Source organism: Protobothrops mucrosquamatus, unplaced genomic scaffold, assembly GCF_001527695.2.
Source record: "Protobothrops mucrosquamatus isolate PMUCROS unplaced genomic scaffold, P.Mucros_1.0 scaffold1460, whole genome shotgun sequence".
Classification (NCBI taxonomy): Eukaryota; Metazoa; Chordata; class Lepidosauria; order Squamata; family Viperidae; genus Protobothrops; species Protobothrops mucrosquamatus.
This window is the reverse complement of record NW_015387638.1, coordinates 59,094-80,929: the sequence shown is the minus strand read 5'-3', so window position 1 is coordinate 80,929 and position 21,836 is coordinate 59,094. Positions and strand designations below refer to the sequence as shown.

Sequence of the window (21,836 nt, the reverse complement as noted above, 5' to 3'; positions counted from 1 at the left end):
CTTTTAGAGGGGGTTTTAATTACAATTTTAATTAGACCAAATTACTAATATTTCCCTTTTAATTAATTTTAAATTTGTAGTGTGATATTTTTGTATTTTTACCCGGTTGTTAGCCGCCCTGAGTCCGCAAGGAGAAGGGCGGGATATAAATCTAAAAAATAAATAAATAAATAAATAAATAAATAAATAAATAAATAAAATATGATTTAGTTAATTTAATTTAATTTAATATTTCTATACCATAATTTTTGCCTGTCTTCCAAATCTATAGAATATCCAAAGTTTTTTGCCCAAGTTATTATTGTTTCTTTTACTTATTCTTCTTCCATCTTTAAATGTAGCAGAAATCTATAGAGTTTCTTAATCAAGTTTTCATCTGTTTTTAACAATATTTGATCAAATTCTGTCTGTTCTTTATAAAATCCCGTTGTCTTTACATCTTTTTTGTATCTTGTTTGAATTTGCAAATATGGCCACCATGCTAAATTAATACCTTGTTGTTGTAAATCTTGTCTATCTTTCAATTTTCCTTCGTTATCCAAGATATCTTTATAAGTCATGACTTTATCCTAGTTAATTAAATTTGGGTAAGCAAAAGCTTCCATTGTTGAAAGCCATTCAGATAGCTTAATATAAATTTTCTCCTTTGTTCTTTCCCATTCTAAAAGAAGTGCATTCCTTATAAAATGGTTTTGAAAATATCTGTGTGTTTTATTCTTCCCGTACCACAGAAAAGCATACCAACCAATTTGTAGGTCATGCCCCTCTAGGTACAATAGCCTTTTATTTCTCAGTGTTATCCATTCTTTAAGCCATGGTAAAATAGCTGCTTGATAATATAATCTTTAGCTTCTTGTAGCATTTTCACTTTAATTTGTGCTTTTTTCCCTTGCCACATGAATCTCAATGTTGTTGCATTTAGGTCATCAAAAAAAACCTTTCCCAATTTTACAGGGATCGTTTGAAATAAGAAGAGTATTTTCGATAAAATATTCATTTTCACTGTAGCTATTCTTCCTAACATTGACAGTTGAAGATTTTTCCACTTTTCCAAGTCCCATTTTATTTGTTTTAACAATCTTTCATAGTTGTCTTCTTTTAATGTTACACATCTTGCTGTTAAGTAGGTTCCCAAGTACTTAAGTTTTTTAACTATTTGCAGATTTATCTTTTTTATAAGTTGACTTTTCTATTTATCTGTTAGATTCTTTGTCAATACTTCAGTGTTTTCTCTGTTTATTTTCAGGCCTGCCACTTCTCCAAACTTTTCTATTTTCTCCAACAATTTAGTGGTTGTTTCAAGTGACTCTTCCAAGATAAAAACCAAAACATCCGCAAAGGCTTGTAATTTATATTTTCGATCTTTTATCACCAATCCTTTAATTTCTATATCTTGTCTAATATTTCTAGTCAATACTTTCAATGTTAGTATAAATAACAATGGGGATAATGGACATCCCTGTTTTGTACCTTTTTTGATATTAAATCTTTCTGTATAGTCTCCATTTAAAACTTTCTAGCAGTTTGTTTATGGTAAATTGTTTGAATTGCATTTATGAAATTTTTTCCAAAGTCCATTTCCACCAACTGCTGGAACATAAATTGCCAGTTTAGATTATCAAATGCCTTTTGTGCGTCAAGAAATATTAATGCCATCTGTTTCCCTGGATGGTTTTCATAGTATAAAACATCAAGGATCATTCTTAAGTTATTTTTTAATCTGTCTTTTAGGTAAAAAGCCATTTTGATCTGTGTGTATAAATTCAGTCAAGAATTTCTTAGTTCTTTCTGCCATTATCGAAGCAAACATTTTGTAGTCTACATTTAATTTAATGATATTGGTCTTTAATTTTTATTTGTGTCAAATCAAAATCTTCTTTAGGTATTAAAGAAATATTGGCTTCAGTCCATGTATTTGGTATTTTAGCCTCCAAGATAATTTCATTACACAATTCTTTCAAAATTGGACTTAATACATCTTGTAGTGATGTATAGAATTCTGCTGATAGTCCATCTGTAATCCACATTTAATGGCGATATTGGTCTATAGTTTTTTATTTTATTTTCTTTAGGTATTAAGGTAATATTAGCTTCAGTCCACAACTTTGGTATTTTAGTCTCTAAGAGAATTTCATTATAAAGTTCTTTCAAAGTCGGGCTTAATACATCTTATGATGATATATAAAATTCTGTGGGAAGTCCATCTGGGCCTGGAATCTTATTCTTTTTTTTTCCTTTTTATAGTTTCAATAATCTCCATCACTGATATTTTTCCATCTAGTATTTTTCGAATATTCTCTGGAATTTTTGGCAAATCTGCTTTTTTTAAGTACAGCTGTATTTTTTCTTTAGGAATTTCCTCTGCCTTGTAGAGTTTCTCATAGTAGTCTTTAATTTTTTTTTTCATTGCATCATTTTGGAACTGTAATTCTCCTTTTGAATCTTATAGCTTATTTATCATTCTTTTTTCTTTTTCTTTTTCTTTTTTTCCCCAATCTATATGCTAAACATCTCCATGGCTTATTGGCATTTTCAAAGAAATTCTGTTTGGTCCATTTAATCTGTTGAGCCATTATTTCCATCTCAGTCAGGTTTAATTTATGCTCCATTTGTTTCCTGAGCACTTTTTTTGTGGATCTGTTTGTAACTCTAGTTCTAATTTTTTAAGTTCTTCTCTCAGCTTTAACTGTAGCCATTTCATTTCTTTATTCTTTTTAGCAGCATAAGCTATATCCAACCCTCTGAAGTATGCTTTGGCCATGTCCCATACATTTTGAAGCGATGTTTCTTCTTTTGTGTTTATTTTTTTTTAAAAATTCCATTTTATTTGTTGCTAGTTGCAGGAGTATAGATTTATTCAGGGCCATCTTAGTTTTTTCTTAATTCCTTTCCAAGTCATTTTTATTGGGTTATGGTTTGCCCAAACATTAGTTTCTATCTCCATGTATTCTATTATCATTTTCGATTTTACAAATTTTATTAATTTTTCAAATAAACATATGGACAAATAATATAAATATGGTGCATTTCATTAGAAAAACAAACACATAAAAAGCCTACTCAGTAAGTATTCAGAAATAACCAGCGGTCCCCCCCCTGCATCCACACTCCCTCAACCTTCCTACCTACTTCCCTCTTCCTTCCTCCCCCTCTTAACCATGACCTCTCCTCTTTCCTCCTTTCCATTCCATATCATTTTCAAGTCCAAAGATGTCCATATCATATCAATTCTAGTCCATGATTTATATCTATTTGAATACAATGTATATTGTAGTTTTTCTGGATTTTTCTCTCTCCATATGTCTTGGATACACAATTCTTCTATCATTTTTGAAAATGCTGTAGGTAGCATATTTCCTCCTTTTCTCCCTTGCTTATGGTTTTATAATCCAAAGTCGCATCTGCTATTGCATTAAAGTCTCCCATTTTGGTAATTTAGGTCTAGTATTTTCTTGTGTAGTTTTTGATAAAATTGCTCTTGCTTATTATTAGGTGCATATATTGCTACCATCAATATCTATTTTTGATCCATCATAATTTCCACCATTAGTATTCTCCCCTCTTCATCTGCATACATTTGTTTGGGGTTCATTTTTTCTTTAATATAAAGGGCTATTCCTCTTTTCTTTTGAGATGCAAGTGTGAAATAAAGTTTGCCAAATTTTCGGTTGTTCTAAGATTTTGAATTGGGTTATGTCCATTTTTAGTTTTTGTAGTCTTGTAAAAATAATAAAATAGCAAATCCCCATAAAAGGAGGAACTTTTTGGGTCCCCAAATTCCAAAAAGAAGTGTAAATCCAGTTACATTAAATTGTTCAGTTGGTTCTTTTCAATGCTTTGTTTCCCCAGGTAGTTAAATGCCACCATTTTAGAGGGTGGGGGGGAAATTCCCTTCCCTCTCTCCTCACAGAGGGGAGAGTTTCAAAAAGCTTTTGACAGGAAAGTTACTTGGGGTATATAGAAGGTAAAATCTCACTCAATTCCTCCGCGTTGCTTTCAAAGTGCTTGTTAGTAATTTTGGCCTCGGCTGGTAGCAGCTTAGTGATGGGCCATATTGATGGCCAATCTTTTCCCCATCGGTTAGAAGAGCTGCCCCGATCAAACAGAAGGGCTGCCGCCCTTCCGCGATTACTTGGGGGTCCTCTTCATGCTCATCACCCCTCCAGGGTGACTTCCGACCCTCTTCAGGGTCCCCTGGCAGGAGAAAACCGGATGGCAGAGAGAGCAATCGCCCCTCACGTCTGTCTGCACCATGATCGCAAACCGGAAGCCCCAATTTTTTGATATTGTTCCTACTCCAAGATCCTCTCCGAGTCTTGAGTAGATAAATGGTGTGATGAATTGCAGAAAAGCAGATTCCTACCTTGGTTTATTTTTTAAAAAAACTGATCTATCTTTTATCTATCTATCTATCTATCTATCTATCTATCTATCTATCTATCTATCTATCTATCTATCTATCTATCTATCTGTCTATCATCTATCTATCTATCTATCATCTATCTATCTATCTATCTATCTATCTATCTATCTATCTATCTATCTATCTATCTATCTATCTATCATCTATCTATCTGTCTTCTGAATGAAGTGGTATCTATCCTAAAAAATAATAAATGATGGGTAGAGAATTGGAGGTATTATTGATCTGCCTTGGGAAAGCTGTGAGAATACTTGCTAATCAGGCTCTCAGAAATATAGCATAACATATTCTGGAATTAAGACAATTTTGGCTAAAGACCAGCTAAGTTACTTAAAAAAAATCACCACAGTTATTACAATAAAAAAATTAAATCTTAGCCCAAGCTGTGTGGTTTTTTTACCATTACTATCAGAAATCTTCAAGATATTCTCACAATGCCACATGAGTACTGAGCTCTTCAGAAAGAGTTGCATTAACTATATGGTATGCCTCGATAAGAAAAAGTCTTGAGAATTCTATCATTTTAATTTTTCAAGGCATGGAGAGGAGAAAAAAACAGTCTATACGTAATAGGATAAAAAGAGAATTAAAGGCCAAAGAGATCAAGTCTTAGTCTATCAGCTTAATGACTAAGCATATTGACTCTTATCTTTTTGCATAATTAATAGCAGCAAGTTTATTATAGAATTTTAGTGACACATATTTACATTACATTAAAAGTGATTTTTATAAAAATATGTTTCATTTGATTAAATTTATCATAGCAGACTCTAGAAGACTTATAGAATGTAATACTAAATCAAAACAATTAAAAATATTAAACATGAATGTTGTAATTATTTTTAGTTCTTTTGCCAGCAGCCCAGAGTCACTGTGTAAAGGAAATGAGCTGCATAATAATGCAATAAAAAGAAAATTAAAATCAGTATTTTTTCTGTTTTTTCACAGGTAGCAATCAGTATGGTTCAATTTATGGACACACATCTGTGACCACAGGTAGTCTTTTGGATGATCACCATTGGCATTCTGTTTTAATAGAGCGTCATGGGAGAAACATCAATCTCACCCTTGATAGGCATTTGCAGCAATTTCGGATCAATGGGGAATTTGACTACTTGGATCTGGATTATGAGGTACACAACCATCCATTACTATTCAATTTGTGCTCAGTGCTTTCTTATCATACATAGGATATGCACATTAGCAATTGCACACAAAGGATGTTTTCTGAAGTTATAATATGCATATAATATTTCAGTGCTGATTTAGAAAATAGCCAGTTCTAAATCACAAATCAATTCAAATAAGTTCAAAGATATTCTAGTAATAGTTTTAGTAATAGAATATGAGAAATAATTACCTCAAGCAAGGACATATATAGCAAAGGGCAACATTAAATTGAACAAGATTTAAAATTCCTATTTTGGGGCTTTTTAATTTAAAAAGTGATCAAATCTGTATAATGTCTTAAGTTGTAAAGTATTTGCAGGCAACTATAAATCTGATAATATACATATTTAACAAGCAAATACATAAAATAAAGATATAATGATTACATGGAAAGATCCCTAGTGTGGTTTGTGTGTTTTGGCAACAATAAGGAAGTAGCTAGCCATTGCCTAACAGGAAAGATTCCCTAGGATTTATTTTGGGATTTTTTTCCTAAGCACTAACTGATATCTACAAACTTTGTCTAGGTACTATAATCTCCTCTAACATTTTTTCCTATGCATGTATAAAACAATAAGAAGACAGAACAGAAAAACAAATAGGCTTTGATTTACACAGTGCAGTAATACTAAAACAATGGCAAAAATAATACTTCCATATTTATATGGGAGTCATCAAAATTATTCATTAGAACATCTATAAAAACTAACATCTGCCAGTAATGAAAATAGATAGGAATATAGAGTTGAAAACATAGTCAAAAGCAGGTTAAAATATTGTAGGTTTTCAAATACAAATTGGTAAATGTCTTGGCTCATGACATCCCAGACTGAACAGTGGTTGAAAAGGAGAAAGTATGGATACTTGATGTGGCAATACCAAGAGGTAGTAAAATAGAAGAATTGTATCATGAAGTATCAACATCTGAAAATCAAGTTGAAATATTATGGCATAAACTAGCTGTGGTAGTCCCAATAATTATCAGCACACTGAGTAGGACACCAAAAAAATATTGGATAGCACTTAAAAAATATGTGGATTGATAAAATTTTGATCTGTAAATTACAAAAAGCCATGCTGTTTAGATCCATATATACACAATGCTGCTCCTTAAGGACAATATAGGGTCTTAACACTGAAGTCAAGAAAAAGATTAGAAGTGAATTCATCAAGAGAGATCTCAAAGTCCAAATTCAGTGGAGGCAGTACCATCAAGGCAATTAACCCATGCAGTAGGTGGATATGGAATGTTGCAAGTACATCAGAAAGTTGAAAAAGAAAAAAGTGCATTAGAAAGAATATCTGAAGGATAGTGAAGAAGCACTGAATCTAGTATATCAGGAAGGCTTATTGAGTATTGAAGAGACAAAACTAGCTTACAAGAAAGATGGTTTGAAGAACAAAAAAGAAACATGGGAATACAAAGCATTACATTACCAGTGCTCACATACACACACACAAATAGCAGGCAAAGCAAACTTGACAATGGCTAAAAGCAGGAAAGTTTAAGAAAGGGACTGATGGGCTAATTATAGCTGCACAAACCAAGCCTTAACAACAAATGCATATAAAATAACATACAAAGAAGATAACAACAGACAGCTGCCCTTGCAAAAAAGCTGAAGAAACAATGGACCACCTGGTTAGCTGCTGCAAGAAGATCACAGAGACTGATTACAGACAATGGCAAGACAAAGTAGCAACAATATTGCATTGGAAGATCTGCAAGAAATACCATTTGTCTTCAAGCAAGGACAGGGGAAACTATAAAATAGAGAAGTAATGGAAAATAAAGGAGCTAAAATGCTCTGGATTTTAGAATTCAAACTGACGAGTATCTGTAACACCTTACGAAGTATTGATAAGGAAGACAAAAAGTCTGGATAGTGAAGCTGGCAGTCTCTGGAGACAGCAGAATAAAAGAACTGAAGAAGATAACAAAATAATAAGACCTGCAAATAGAAGCATAATGACTGGGACCAAAGAAAGCAAAAATAATACTAATAATGATTGGTGCCCTGGGTGCAATCTCAAAACATTTGGAATATAATGTGAATACAATCAGCATTGACAAAATTACTATCAGTCAATTGCAAAACGGAGCTTTACTTGGAACATTTTACATTGTGTAACAAATACATTTAACAGCATCAAACAACATCTCCCTATCTTACATCCTTAGGTAGGACTTTATAGGTGCATAAAAATGCATAATCCAGTCTAAAAAACTGGCTCACTGCTTATCAATTGTAATAAAATAATATAGAAATAACATTAATAGTCTGGGTGAAGATCATTACAAATACCTGGGTGTCATTACAAATACCTGGTCATCCTTCAAGCTGACAACATCAAGCACACGGATGTCAAGAAGAAGGTTAGACTTCTGGTTCTGGATCGTGGTGCCTCTAGCCGTACGAAGAGACTTGTCTCCTCATCGGCTAGCTTCCCTCCGCCGGTAGACCCTTATGCGGGTCAAAAGTCGCCCTGGAGGGTGCGACTAACGTTGAGGAGGCTGTGCTTGGCTGCGGAGGAGTAGTGGCTCCTCCAGCTGTCTGAGCCAACTCTGAGGGCTGATGGAGAAGAAGATCAGCCAGTAAAATGGCCAATCACCCAGCTGCACCAACCGCAAGTCAAAAGAACAACTAAGCATGAAGAACCACCGTGGTGAATCCGGGTGAGACCTTTCCTTCTCTCGCTATTCTGACTTTTCCTGTAAAGAGTTCCTGACTATTTCCCTTTTCTAAGAAAGTGGTGGCTGCCTATACGGGAAAGAGAGCTAAAAAGAAAAAGATTAATAATTTTTTTTATGGTTGTTTTTTTTACTATTGGATTTTGGGGGGGGGATTTTAGGGTAAAAGAAAGAAGAAAGGGACATTGTTACTTTGTTTTTTTCAATTTGATAATGCTGGAGATACCTCTCTTGTTAACTTTTTTTTAAAAAGAGAGAAAACTTTTTTTTTCTTTTCTTTAACTTTATTAATTTGGAAAAAAAAGACTTTATAGTCCACTGAGGACATCTGGTGGCAAAAAGCAAAATTGTAACTGTACTTCTCCCTGTTATTTGAAGAGGGATTGGATTTTCATATGATAATAAAAGAGAAAAGATAACTTGACCTGTGGTGAAGCTGGCTATTAGACCTTTGGAGGTGGACATTTGTGGATCTTTTTCAAATACAGTCTCTAATAAAGGAATAGGCTAGTCTATCACCAAAATGGATGAAAGTTATCCACATCTTGACTATGATTTAATACTGGAAAAAATATTAGAACTTACAGAAGACTTCAATACTTATTGGAAACCTTGGAGTAAACTTAAAGAGGCTACCTTGGAACCTCACATCGACTCTCCAATAATGAATCAAGTTATGAAACAAGGAATAATAGAAGATGAACTGAGTAATCCTGAACAGGCCTTTACACATCAAGACATACAATTCAAAGAGACAGACACACTTTGCTTAGAACCCAATTGTGAATTTATACTGGGAGAAAATGTGGAAACCACTGAGCCAACTAATTCCACACAACGTTACCTACAACTGATGGATAATTTTGATGACCAAGAAGTAACTGTAATTGACTCAGTTCAATTACTAAAAATAACAAAGATTGATATTCAGACACAAACCTCTGGAAAATACAATAAAGCGGATAATTTACTTATAACCATAACATCGAGTAAAAGTCAATATAATACTCAGATGATATTGGCAGAAAGGGAAGGAAATTTTGTTCAGTTTGAATTGATTAGAAATGTTTGTAATCAAATATTGAGGTTTGATAACCGAAAAGCTTTAATATGGGAACCAACTTGGCATAGAAAGAAAGCTAGAGTCAGGTTTAAATGTGACATAAAATGTTACTTGATGGGTTAAAAAGGCTTTAGAGATTTTCTCTGATTGAATAAGGAATGAAGGATGTGGATTTACTGTTATTATAATTGATAAGTATTTGAGGGAGTAAACCTTTTCAGGGGGTAAAAAGACTTTATAGATGTAGACTGATGAAATGATAGAATATATTTTTAAAATAGAAATGTATTTTTGGGATTTATATTATTATTATAAATATGATAAATATGTTGTAATAGTTAGAGAGAGTTTGTTTGATTTAATTATGAATGAAGGATGGGAATTTCCTGATATTATAGTTGATAAGTATTTGAAGGTGTAAACTTTATCAAGGGCTTAAAAAGATTGTTTATAGATGTAGATTGGTGAAATGATAGAATATATTTTTAAAAATAGAACTGTATCTGTTGGACTTATATTATTATTTTAAATATGATAACTATGTTGTAATAGAGAGAGAGGAAGAGCTATTTGTGATAGGGAAAAAAATCAGTCTCAATGAATGACCTATTATTAAGGATACCTGAAATCCCAACTATATGTTTACTAAAACGTAATTGGAGTATGACAACTGTAATTAGTAAAGCTTAAAACAGGATATAGATTATTATAATCGCATGTGATTGATGATTTCTGTTTGATTGAACTTTACCTAAACTGTATTAATTTTAATATGCAATATTATATTTAGGAAAGAGAGGAAATTTTTGATAATTAATTTGAGCTATACTTATATGATTTTGTCTTTGAATGACTTGACACCTTGACCACCACGTTGTGTCCTAAGCAGGAAAAAAATGAAAAAAAACAATAAAACTTTTTATAAAAAAAATAAAAAAGAAGGTTAGCAGTGAAAGTATCATAAATAAAGCTTAAAATAAGATTCAGTGAAAAACATGCCATCAAGGGCAATTCCATTCATTAGATATATAACTAGAATAGTGGATGGGACTCATATAGAACTCTGGATAGGAAGATCAGAAAAATAATGAATATGAATCATGCCCTTCAGGAACATAGTGACTTTGACACACTCAAAGATATGGAATGTTGCAATACTCCAGACATTTGAACAAGAAAAGAGGTGATTGGAAGAACATCAGGGACATAAAGAAAAAGATGCACTGAATGTAATACACTATGAAAGCTTACTGAATAACAAAGAAATCAAACTAGCCTATAAGAAAGAATTACAGAATAACAGAGTTGGAAGGGATCTTGGCAGTCTTCCAACCCTTTGGCCAAGCAGTAGATCCTAAATCAGTGATGGCGAACCTTTTAGAGACTGAGTGCCCAAAAACTGCCCCCCGCCCGCTGAGCCACCAAGTGCCTCCACGGCCTGCTGCAGATCACCCAGGCAGCCCAGCAGTGCCATGGCGGCTATGCCTTCCACCCCGCAGCAACATTTGCACATGAAGGGGCACAAGGGCAGAGTCTTGTTCCCACTGCCTGGCTGCCATGTCCTTGGCTGTGCTGCTCCACGTGGGCCGCGCCCAGAGGTAACTCTCCTCTGGGGGGGCTGCTGATGAGGAGGGGACTGCTGGGGGAGGCGGGGCTGGGGCAATGGCGCGTGTGCCAAAGAGAGGGCTCTGATGCCCCCTCTGACACGCGTGCCATAGGTTCGCCACCACTGCCCTAAATGATTCCAGACAAATTACTGTCCATCTTTTCTTAAAAGCCTCCAGTGATGGAGCACCCACAACTTCTGGAAGCAAGCTATTGCACTGATTCTCACATTTCTCATTATTAATGTTCTGCCATTAATCTCTCCTTGATTCTAGATTGGATCTCTCTTTGATAACCTTCCAGCTATTACTTCTTGTCCTGCCCTCATGTTCTTTGGAGAATAGGTTGATTTAATCCTTTCTGTGACAGGCCCTCAAATGTTGGAAGACTGCTATCATGTCATCTCTAATTCTTTTCTTGGTTAGACTAGGCAAACCCAGTTCCTGCATCAGTTCATCATACACTTTAGCGTCCTGTCCCCTAATTATCTTTGTTGCTCATATCTGCACTCTTTCTATAGTGTCAACATCATTTTTGTATTATCATTACCAAAACTACACACAATATTTCAAGTGTGGTTTTACCATAAAGTGACATTATCACTTCATGTGATCTTGATACAATCCTTATTTTGCTGCAATCTAGGACTCCATTCACTTTTTGGCAGCTGCAGTACATTCCTGACTCATATTTAAGTAATTGTCCAAGATTATACAGTACATGAAAAAAATCTAGCATGAAATCAGATAACATCTAGATCTGGCAAATGCTGCCTCTGCAAAGAAGCTGAAGAAACAATGTACCATCTACTTAGTTGCAGCAAGAAGGTTGTATAAACTGACTACAAACATGGCATGACAAATTAGCAACAATGGTACACTGGAATGTCTGCAAGAAATACCATTTGCCCGCAAGCAAGAACTGCCAGACCAAAAAACAGAGAAAGTAATAGAAAATGAAGAAGCTGGAAAGTAATAGAAAATGAAGACAATGGCAAAATCACCACCAGTCAATTGCAAAAGGCAGCTTTACAGGTAGTCTTTGACTTACAATCACAGTTGAGGTCAAAATTTCAATTGTCTTAACCCTAACCCTCTCACATTTTGGGCAGCGAGGACCGCTGGTTTGAAAGAGGACTCAAAGAGGCCATCTATGTCAAAATTGAACAGCCCTCTCTCAACAGAGGGGGAGAGATATAACATCATCTATCTCCAGTCTCTAACCCAGTCCTTTCAACAGTTCCAAGAAGACGCCACACCCATTTGCACTACTCAAGTGACCCTGGAGACACAGATAAGCTTCCAGATAACTTTAACGACTCGCTAAAAGAATGCAAATGAACAGCTGTCTGCAGGAGTATAAATCTTTCCAATCCCTACCATCCAGTCAGAGCTGAAGAAACTTCTTGGATGAGAAGTGAAACATCTTCAAAGAAAAAACAAGAAAGTCCAGTTGCCTTGTAAAAAAGAAAAAGCATATTTGGGATAGCAGCTATTCTCAGCTTCATAGTGGATCAATAATTCAACTGAATCAATAATTTAACTGATTATGGTATTTCTCCTGGACATTTTCTCCTAGTCTAATAAGGAAATTTTTGAGACAAATATGCATACAAGTAATTGTCATGAAAATTAACTTTCATATAAAACACCATGGGATATTTATCAAATTCTCTGTTGAAATAAAGATATTAGATTTTCTATTGCCAATATTTTGTTCCAATTTGATGTGAAACTACCATTGATAATGAGCAATTACTGAGCAATTATCCTCTTAACTGTTATATCATCCAAAATACAAGACTTTGTTAGAGTCTTTGCACTTTCCTTACAAATTCATTAGGCACTGGACATTTAAACTCATTCAGTGTAATTAGTAATCCTTAGCCAAGTATGTATCACAAGTCATTCTGTTCTGCAAAATTGTCTGGTATAGCCTCATCTGGAAATACCAATTCAAAGTATGAGTTAAGTAGCTCTGCCATTTTTTTTTTACTTGTAAGCATTTTGCTACCTTGATTTGGCAGCTGCTATACTGATTCCTTTCCCTCCCTTTGAATATATGTGAAGAAAATCTTTGATTGTTGTGTTGGAAGAAAAGTCTTCTTCGTGGTTCATCCAAGCCAGGGATAAACAACATGGCGACTGCTTTAGAAAGAAGGTTGCAGTTTATTGAAGAGCCAGACAGAAAGATGATTCTGGCAGGAAAGAGGAGAGAAAAAAAGGCTGAACACTCCCTGGAGCCTTTTGTTTGGAGTTGTTCCTGTAGCATGAACTTTGATCTGAGTCTGAGTGTGCCTTTCTGGTATTCTGATGGTGATGGGTCAATCTTATTATGTCCAAAGGTCATATCCTACTTCCCTGGGGCTGATGACTCTTAGAGTTTGGATGGGGTATGTAGATTTTAGGTCTTTGTCTTCTTAATCTCCTAGCTCCCTGGATTTACATCTGCATCTCTATAGAGCTGGTTTCTGCTTGGGGAATGGAGACCTGGGGCTAGTAAAAAAACTGGGCATGTTTTCCTGCCTCTTCAAGATCCTTTGAGAAAATATATTTTCCTGCCCTTTTAATATTTCCTCCTCTGGGGGGATGACTTCCCACAGTTGCTAGCATTCTTCACCTTCCTGCTTTTGCTTTTGCTTTGCATGTTGTCATTGTAGAGTTCCAGAGTATCTCAGTGCACTTTTGCTTGGTGAGTTGTGAGTTTGTCTCTTACATCAGTTACTAAAATGGAAGAATGATCTGTGATTTAGATAAGTTTTGACAGTATTTCTGTCACATCCCAACTATGTACTCTGGCAGGTACTAAACTCTAAATTAATATGTCTATTCAGCTCATATTTGTTTCCATTCTTTATACTACTGAATGACCATCAACTTTTCCTTTAGTGGAGAATTGCATTCCCTCTACTTTTCAAGGATTTTCAGGATTCAATACTATAGTTCCACTAAAATCTATCGATGATGCCAAAGCTTCTTGTATCTTTTGCTTTTGGATGCCAGTTTCATTATCTCTGTAGTTAATTATGTTTATTACAGAGAGTTGCTTCTACAAAGTCCACAGTTGTAGCAGTTCCTTCAATTTATTTTTACAATTTTTCCTCTTTTATGAAGAACAGCCAAAATAATTATACTTCTTTGCTGTAGTTCTCATTGTTGAAATTGCAGATCCACAAGTTTGCAGTTTTTGAAACTGTATGATGATTAGTATCTAGGAAAAGCAAACATGCCACAAATGTTGCAGGACTCAAGGACAGGTTTATCTTCACTTCTGTTTCTTAAGTGCAATAAGTAAAAAAGTTTTACATTTCTCATTCCTTTCCTGGGTTCTTAAATTAAATGAGTTCCTATTTTCTACTTTAAGGGGGAAAACGTTAGCGAACCCATTTTAAATTATGTTTTGATTGTGCAATTAATTACTTTCGCCCTGGAATGGATGGATCATATACTAATAAGCATTACCTTGTGCCAGGAAAGCCATTGCATTTCAAATATCATGTTTCATATAATGCCCTGGGTATCCCAATCCAACCTTCATGATCAGGGGGAACATATAGGAATAGGCTGCAAAAGAAAAGATAAGACAGGAAATAGATATTCTGTGGACTGTATTCCATTCAAAATTTGTAAAAGGAACATCACAGTCTAAGTTATTATCAGCTTGCAGTCTAGTACTTGGTGCTTTAAAATTAAATTTTCCACAGAATCTGGGAATTCATGCAATTTACAGAAAGATAGCTCATTCCCTCAAAAAATACACATGATCATGATTTCTGTTGGTTCTTGCAGATAGATTTCCACTAGAATGTTCAACAATACATAACAGGAAATAAATCTGCAGAGGTTGCAAACAGCAGCACCTAGCTCTACCTTGCTGATAATATCACATAACATTATATCTCCTCAAAGAGGCAATGGCAAACTGCTTCATCTTGTGAAGTAAATTATGCAAGTATATTAATTTTGATGAAATTGATTCAAGAGCTGCGCTTAACTTACTTGTTTACAGGTAAAATCTGGGGGAAATTGGGCAAATTGTCATTCTTATAAAATATTTCATATTTCTTTTCAAAGATAACATTTGGAGGTATGCCTTTTTCTGGGAAGCCCAGTTCAAACAGCAGAAAGAATTTCAAAGGCTGCATGGAAAGCATAATCTACAATACCAATAATATCACAGATATGGCCAAAAGGAAAAAGTTGGAACCTTCTATTGGGGTCAGTAAATTACTTAATGTTATTTAAAGGGAAAAATGACAGTTTGCAATTCATTTTTACACTGCATGTCTTGATATATATCTTAGCATTTGTGTGAATAAACTGCATTAAGAACAATTTTAAAGGGATCTTTGGAATGTTTCCCCATCATGTAGCAAATGTCTTGATAATCCAAATGAAAGCCACCTTCATGTATTATCAGTAAAAAGCCATTTCTTTCAACATATATGAGATTTCACAAGGTGGAAAAAAGAAAAGCATTGGACAATCATTTTTACTGGTTGTTCAGAGTCATTTGTGTCTGAATTCATAAACCAGATTGCAATTTTGAAAATATTCTTTTAGAAAATTTAAAGAATGTGTATAAGTGCATTAAAACCAGCTTATTTGTGTCAGTGGGACCAGTTTTGTTTTTTTTTTTTTTTAAACTATCTTGTTTCTATCTCCACAGTTGCTCTTACCATAAGGGATTTCAAAACTATTTTAGACAACTATATCATTCAAAATAACATACAGTGTATTCCTTAGCTATCCTGCTAAACTAGGCTAACTTTAGATTACTTAATAGGTCCTAGGTGGCTGTATTTTTGTATGTCCTTTGATGGATGCCTTTTTATTAATAAATTGATATTTATGGATGATAATGGCTAGTTTTTTTCAAACAGCAAAATAATTTGAATGGTATTATGATACGTTTGTCAAAGAATACACATTGTTTGGTATACATTGTCTCTGCTGCACTCTTTGGAATGGGTAATCCAGTTATATTGGATTAACAAATTTGCATAATGAGTGCCTGAAATAAATAGCTCAAAGTTTACATGTGTGATAACAGCTGATTTGAACATCACTTCACTGTTTGTAACACTCTTTTTGAAAAATCAAAGATTTAAAATTTTAGCAACAATTTAATTGTTAGAGTTGTACATTTTAGTACAGGAAGAGCAAACATATAGTCATATATTATCAGTTTATAAAAGCAGGAATTAGGGTTACTTTATTTTCCTTTATGCAGAATTAGAAAATGTATCATTGCCTTTGTCTTTTTCAATAGTCTGCCATATATTTAGAACATAAAATAACATAGTCGGAAGTGACCCTAGAGGTCATCTACTCCAACCCCCTGCTTGAGAAGGAGAGTCTATATAATTTCAGACTTCTTGAAAGCATCCAGTGATGGGGCATACATGATTTCTGCAGGCAAGCTATTCAACTGATTGATTGTTCTCACTGTTAGGAAAATTCTCCTTGGTTCTAGGTTGCTTCTCTCCTTGATTAGTTTCCACCCACTGGTTCTTGTCCTGCCTTCAAGTATTTTGGAGAATAGTTTTCCCTTTTCCTCTTTGTGGCAGCCCCTCAAATACTGGAACACTGCTATCTCTTAGTCTAGTTGTTATTGGTTTTTTTTATTGTGTAGCTCTTACCAGAAATCATCAGTTTTTAATCATACAATTAAAAAAAAATTCACTTTTTTCATAGGCTTTTGAGATTCAATAAGCTATTGAGCAGTATAAATTCTGGCAATTGGAGGCCCTCAGTTTTTCTTTTTTTTAAAAAAACAGTCACTTTCCAACCCTATTGTTATTATTGTTACAGGTTTTTTTAAAGTCCTTTTATTTTTACACCCTTAGTTCAACATTTGAATATTTCATCTTTGGATTTATGATTATTCCCTACTTCCCCACGCTGGCTAAGGAATTCTGGGAGTTGAAGTCCACAAGTCATAAAAGGGCAAAGTTTGAAGACCCCTGTTGTAGAGTGACTAAATAATCTTTATACACTAATCAAACAAGGTTTATGATTTTCAAATTGCTGACTAAATGACAAGACCTTTGAATAAGTAATTGCATTCTTCAGCAGAGGGAGAGATCCAAGGAACAGATACAGAATGCAATACTGTTCCATGGCGATGTTTTATATTGTATTTCTAACACTGTTGCAAGATTTGTATATGCAGAAATGCATGAGTGCATCAACAAGATATTATTTTGGACGGCTTACCTGATTTTCCAGCAGAAATTGTGGCTGTAAAAATGGCTTTCTCGTTTATTTCAAGTTGAGTTATTCCTGTTGCCTTACTAGTAAGAAAATAAGATCAATTTTGTACTAATTAAATCACCATAGATTTTCATTTCTTTCTTCACATTCACTTTTTTGTTATTATTGCCCAGAGAAATTGGATTAACATAAAAAATGGTTTCAATCATACATCCTTTTAGGAATTTAAAAGAAAGGCTGCTTTATACCTTTTAAATAAAAAATAAAAAACCAAATGTTGGTCTAATGTTATATGTTATATTTTTTGAACTAATAATGTGAGTTTTATTTATATTAGTTTACGGAGAACATAGTTCATTCAATAGAAATTCTCAGTATTTGGAGACTGCTTCTGAATTACTTCTATTTTTTCTGTTTTACTCTTACATTTTTATGGAACACATACTCTTTACACATTATTTTCATTAAATAATTGTCTATATAAAGTAACTGCTTTTCTCCAGGTTTCCCAAATGCCATTGTTACTTAATAAATTTAAGGTAAACTTATTATTACAATTTTCTTTGCCTTTCCTTTTCAAATAGTTTTGACTTCCTATTCATAACACTGATGATAGTGGACAAAGGATTACCTGAATTTATTTCTGAACATTTTTGATTTATTTAATGTAAGAGATTTGTTAATGCAGTATATTTCTTGGCAGTTTTCACCCTAAGTAATTCAACCTACATTATTTCTGTGGCAAATCACAGAATTCACACGTGTTATGGTATAATCCTGCTATGTCAAAACATTTATTTAAAGGGAAAATAAATGAAATGCAGTATGATATAATTTCATACAATGAGAGAAGAAGTGAATAAGGAAGACCAATAGAATGTAGTGTGGATTATAAAAAAAAGCATTTGATTCACTGCCACATGATAGGATAATACTGGATAACAACTTTTTTCAAAAGTTTTACTTCCTGAAAAACTTTGGATGATAGACACCTTCAAACTGAATACAAACATGGGGGGTTTCCAGTGATGTCGCTGCAAGATGGGCACTGGGGAATGAAGCTCCCTTCCCCAGGCTCTATTTCTGCTAGCTGGGGAGTCCAATAGGACCGAAAGTTGCCCCATAGAGGTGACTGGCCAAAGGGTGAAACCTTGCAGATCACGAGCCAGTGGTAGCTGGCTCGCTTGATCTGGCAGGAAGAAAGGCTGACCGTACCCATGCAGTCTGCCAGAAGCAGCTGATCATCAGAGACAACAAATTCTAAAAGCGGAAAGCAAAACAGCTAATCTGGGTGAGACTACTTTCCTTATCTCTCTACAAGCAAAAATATCGGTTCTGGGAAAAAGCACTGGAAAGCAAGAAATCCCCAAGCTTCAGGGAAGGGGGAGCTTTTTTTTTTCTTTACCCCTCCCTCCTTAACTATAAGTGGGTGTTTAAGCTTTGGGGAAATTAAAACTGACTTATAACAATACTGTGAAGATAACTGAGGCATAAAAGAAGGATAAATTGGGGGAAACATTTGGATTTATAATTTTTTTTTATTCTTTGTTTGTTTGGAAACCATTGGGTTTTAACTTTTTAAACTTTTTTAAAGTATGGTGGGAACAGACATCTAATGACACCTACTGGCAAAATTGAGAATTACATTTAATTTTGTATTTTTTTTCCTTTATCTTACTGAGTTATTTTGATTGGAGTCTTAAAACTTGGCTGTATGCCCAGACATAGATTATAGAGGTTTAAACATTTTGGTGTCCTTGGAATTTATAGTCCTGAAGATTGTGGCTGAAAAAGAAAAGACTGTTTTTGGATTGCCCTGTCCTACAGGATGGATTACTATTATAAATAAAATCTATGTTTGAAGTCATCGGACTTCCCTGGATTACAAATACAGCTTGACCTGGAATTTTTACAAGCTGTTTTGAAAGACTGAATAATAAGAAATCCCTTCGAACAGAATACTTTGGATTACAAATTTTGGTATACATTTTTTTCTTTCTTTTTTCTTTTTTCCCTTTTGCTCTTTTTTACCATTTACTATTTTTATTATTTACCTCTCTTATTTGTTAGGAGCTTATTTGATTATAAATTTTGACTTACTTGGTGGATTATGATTTAAAGATAAAGATGAGTGCTCCCAACTTATCTAAAGTTGGAAAAAAGGATCTTCTGCTCCCTCTTCAGCTTCTGCAAATCCAGTGTCAACGCTGCTAATATTGGATATTATTGCTTTGACAAGATATGCAGAACCAGGGCTTTTTTTGTCATAGAACGCCCAGAACAGAGTTCTGGCACCTTTTTTGGATGGAACCTTGTAGGGTAGGCAAGGCAGGTTGTATGACATGTGTGCATTCCAGCAGCTTTTTTTTTTTTTTTTTTTTACAAAAAAAGCACTGTGCAGAACTGTCTGGTAATTTTAGAGTTAATTAAGATGATGGTGGGGGGAGGAGAAAGATAACTGTGCGGGATAGGGATCGGAAGTGAATCTTTGCCCTTCAGGCTGATTGGAAAATGTGAATTATGACTGCAAAATAAGGTAGGGGAATAGCCTGGAATGTTATGTGCAAAGAAAGGGAAATTCAGATCATGGCATCCATCCATGCTGTGCTGACATTGTGTTCATATGATTAAAGACTTTTTAGAATAAACAATGCCTGGAAGTTCTTTGAAGTGTTCCATTAGTCGGAACCTTGACATCCAGTCTATCAGAGATCAATTGATACAATGCTTCAACAAGAAAAGGCTAATAACTTCCAAAAGGAAACCCAAGTGACCCTACAAGCAATTCAAGAGGCAATTGCTACTCACATGGCAGTCACAACAAGAAACCATGAGGAGTTGAAAAGTTATTTTGATAAAATGAATAAAAAAATTAACAATATGGACTCTCAATTTGAATTTTTTTAAAAAATGATCACAGATAATCAATAAAGAATCCAAAAAATAGAAGATAAATCAACTGAGGTTGACCAGAAACTAGAAGTTTTAAAAGATGAAAATCAGAAATTGATCCAAATAAATGAAGAACTAGAAGACTCGATAGCTGGGATGGAGATGGAAAGAGCCTCATGGTTTTTAAGATTTCAAAATATAATGGAAGGTAAGGAAGACGATCTCCTAGACTTGATAACGGAATTATTGGCAGATGCATTAGGAACTGGGAAACTGCAAATGAAAGAGGAATTAGACCAGATCTATCGAGTCAACTCAAACTATGCTAGAAGAAATAAAGTCCCCAGGGAAGTACAAGTTAGATTTCTCAAAATATCTGTTCTGCCCCAGCCTACGTACTCCCTTGTTACTGCACAAAGACAAACCCTCTTTTAACAGTAGACTGGAAAATAAACCCTTTTTATTTGAGTTACAGACCTGATAATTGTCCCAGAAAAACAAAAGCAACAGAACACTTTTCCAGTGGAGCAACACGGAGCTTGAGTCAAACAGGAAATAACTCACAGACAAAATAAACAGACCATGATCTCTTGACTCTGACGTTCTTTGCAAACGGTTGCCTCCAGCAACCAGCCCTACCCACACATTCCCTTTTTGTTACACAGCCCCTAGGGCATGTCTTCTCACTGCTTTCTCCTCTTCCCCTGGAGTCGCACCATTGCCTCCCTCTGTCCTACTCATGTGACCTGCCTACATTTATGAGCATCTCTGAGGTCTTCCAGCTGTGCTTCCTCTGAGTCCAACTCAGCTTCCCAGCACAGCTGGCTCTCAGCTCGATCACAAGTGGAAGGATCAGCCTCCTCATCAGCCTGTAAGTCCTGCAGCTCATCAGAGCCTCCCTCCGACTCTGATGGCTCTCCAGGCTCCTCCTCCTTCTCCTCCTCCTCTGATTTCCCAGACTCAACTACCGGGATCACAGGCTGGCATGGAATCACAACACTATCCTGCACTGCCGGGCCAGGTGCAGTCGGGATGGGAACTGTTCATGGAACATGGTCACCAAGGCAGAAGCATGAATAATGGTCGCGTCCTCCCAGGTGAACTCCTCTGGTCCTTAGCCCTTCCACTCAATCAAGTACTGAAAGCGCCCTTTCAACCAACGAGAGTTCTGAATGCTGGTGACCTTGTACTCGGGAGCGCTGTCTCTGTCACGTTGTTCCAGTGGGGGAAGTTCTGCTCAGCGGAGTGCACACATTGGTTGCTCAGGGACCAACAGGGACCGGTGAAAGACCGGATGTACCCGCAGTGACCATGTCAGAGTTAAGCAATAGGTTAGGCTGTAAATTGGGCCCCTCTATCGGACATGATCCTATCAGGGAGGCCGTGCAGCCAGAACACCTGCTGGATGAACATACAACAGGTGGTGCAGGCTGACAGCAAGCCACGGCATGGGATGAAATGCGCTATCTTGGTCACCATGAAATGCGCTATCTTGGTCACCAAGAAAACCCAGAAGATGGGGATAAGTCCAACAAAAAGTCCATGGACACAGCCCCCCACGGTCTTTGGGGCATTGGCAAGGGCTGCAGTAGTCCAGGTGCGGCCCCCATCGCTGACTTGGCCTGCCTATACGGGGTACAGGACATGACGTAGGCCTGGACATTGTGTCTGACTTGGGGCCACCAGAAGGTACGGGAGACCAAGTTCAGGATCTTGAATAGACCAAAATGCCCCATCACCGGATTATCATGACACTGGCTGAGGATGAGTTCCCTG

The 21,836-nt window shown here is 35.5% G+C and overlaps 1 protein-coding gene across 1 annotated transcript in view; it reads left to right on the top strand.

Moving 5' to 3' along the window:
- LOC107292955 (contactin-associated protein-like 2) overlaps positions 1–21,836 on the top strand; it is a gene marked incomplete at its 3' end in the record, with an annotated part of 310,658 nt that overhangs the window by 263,792 nt on the left and 25,030 nt on the right. The window contains exons 6-7 of the mRNA XM_015822086.1: positions 5,372–5,556; positions 15,027–15,170. Of these exons, the coding sequence (XP_015677572.1) occupies positions 5,372–5,556; positions 15,027–15,170 (329 nt within the window). The remainder of the gene's footprint in view (positions 1–5,371; positions 5,557–15,026; positions 15,171–21,836) is intronic.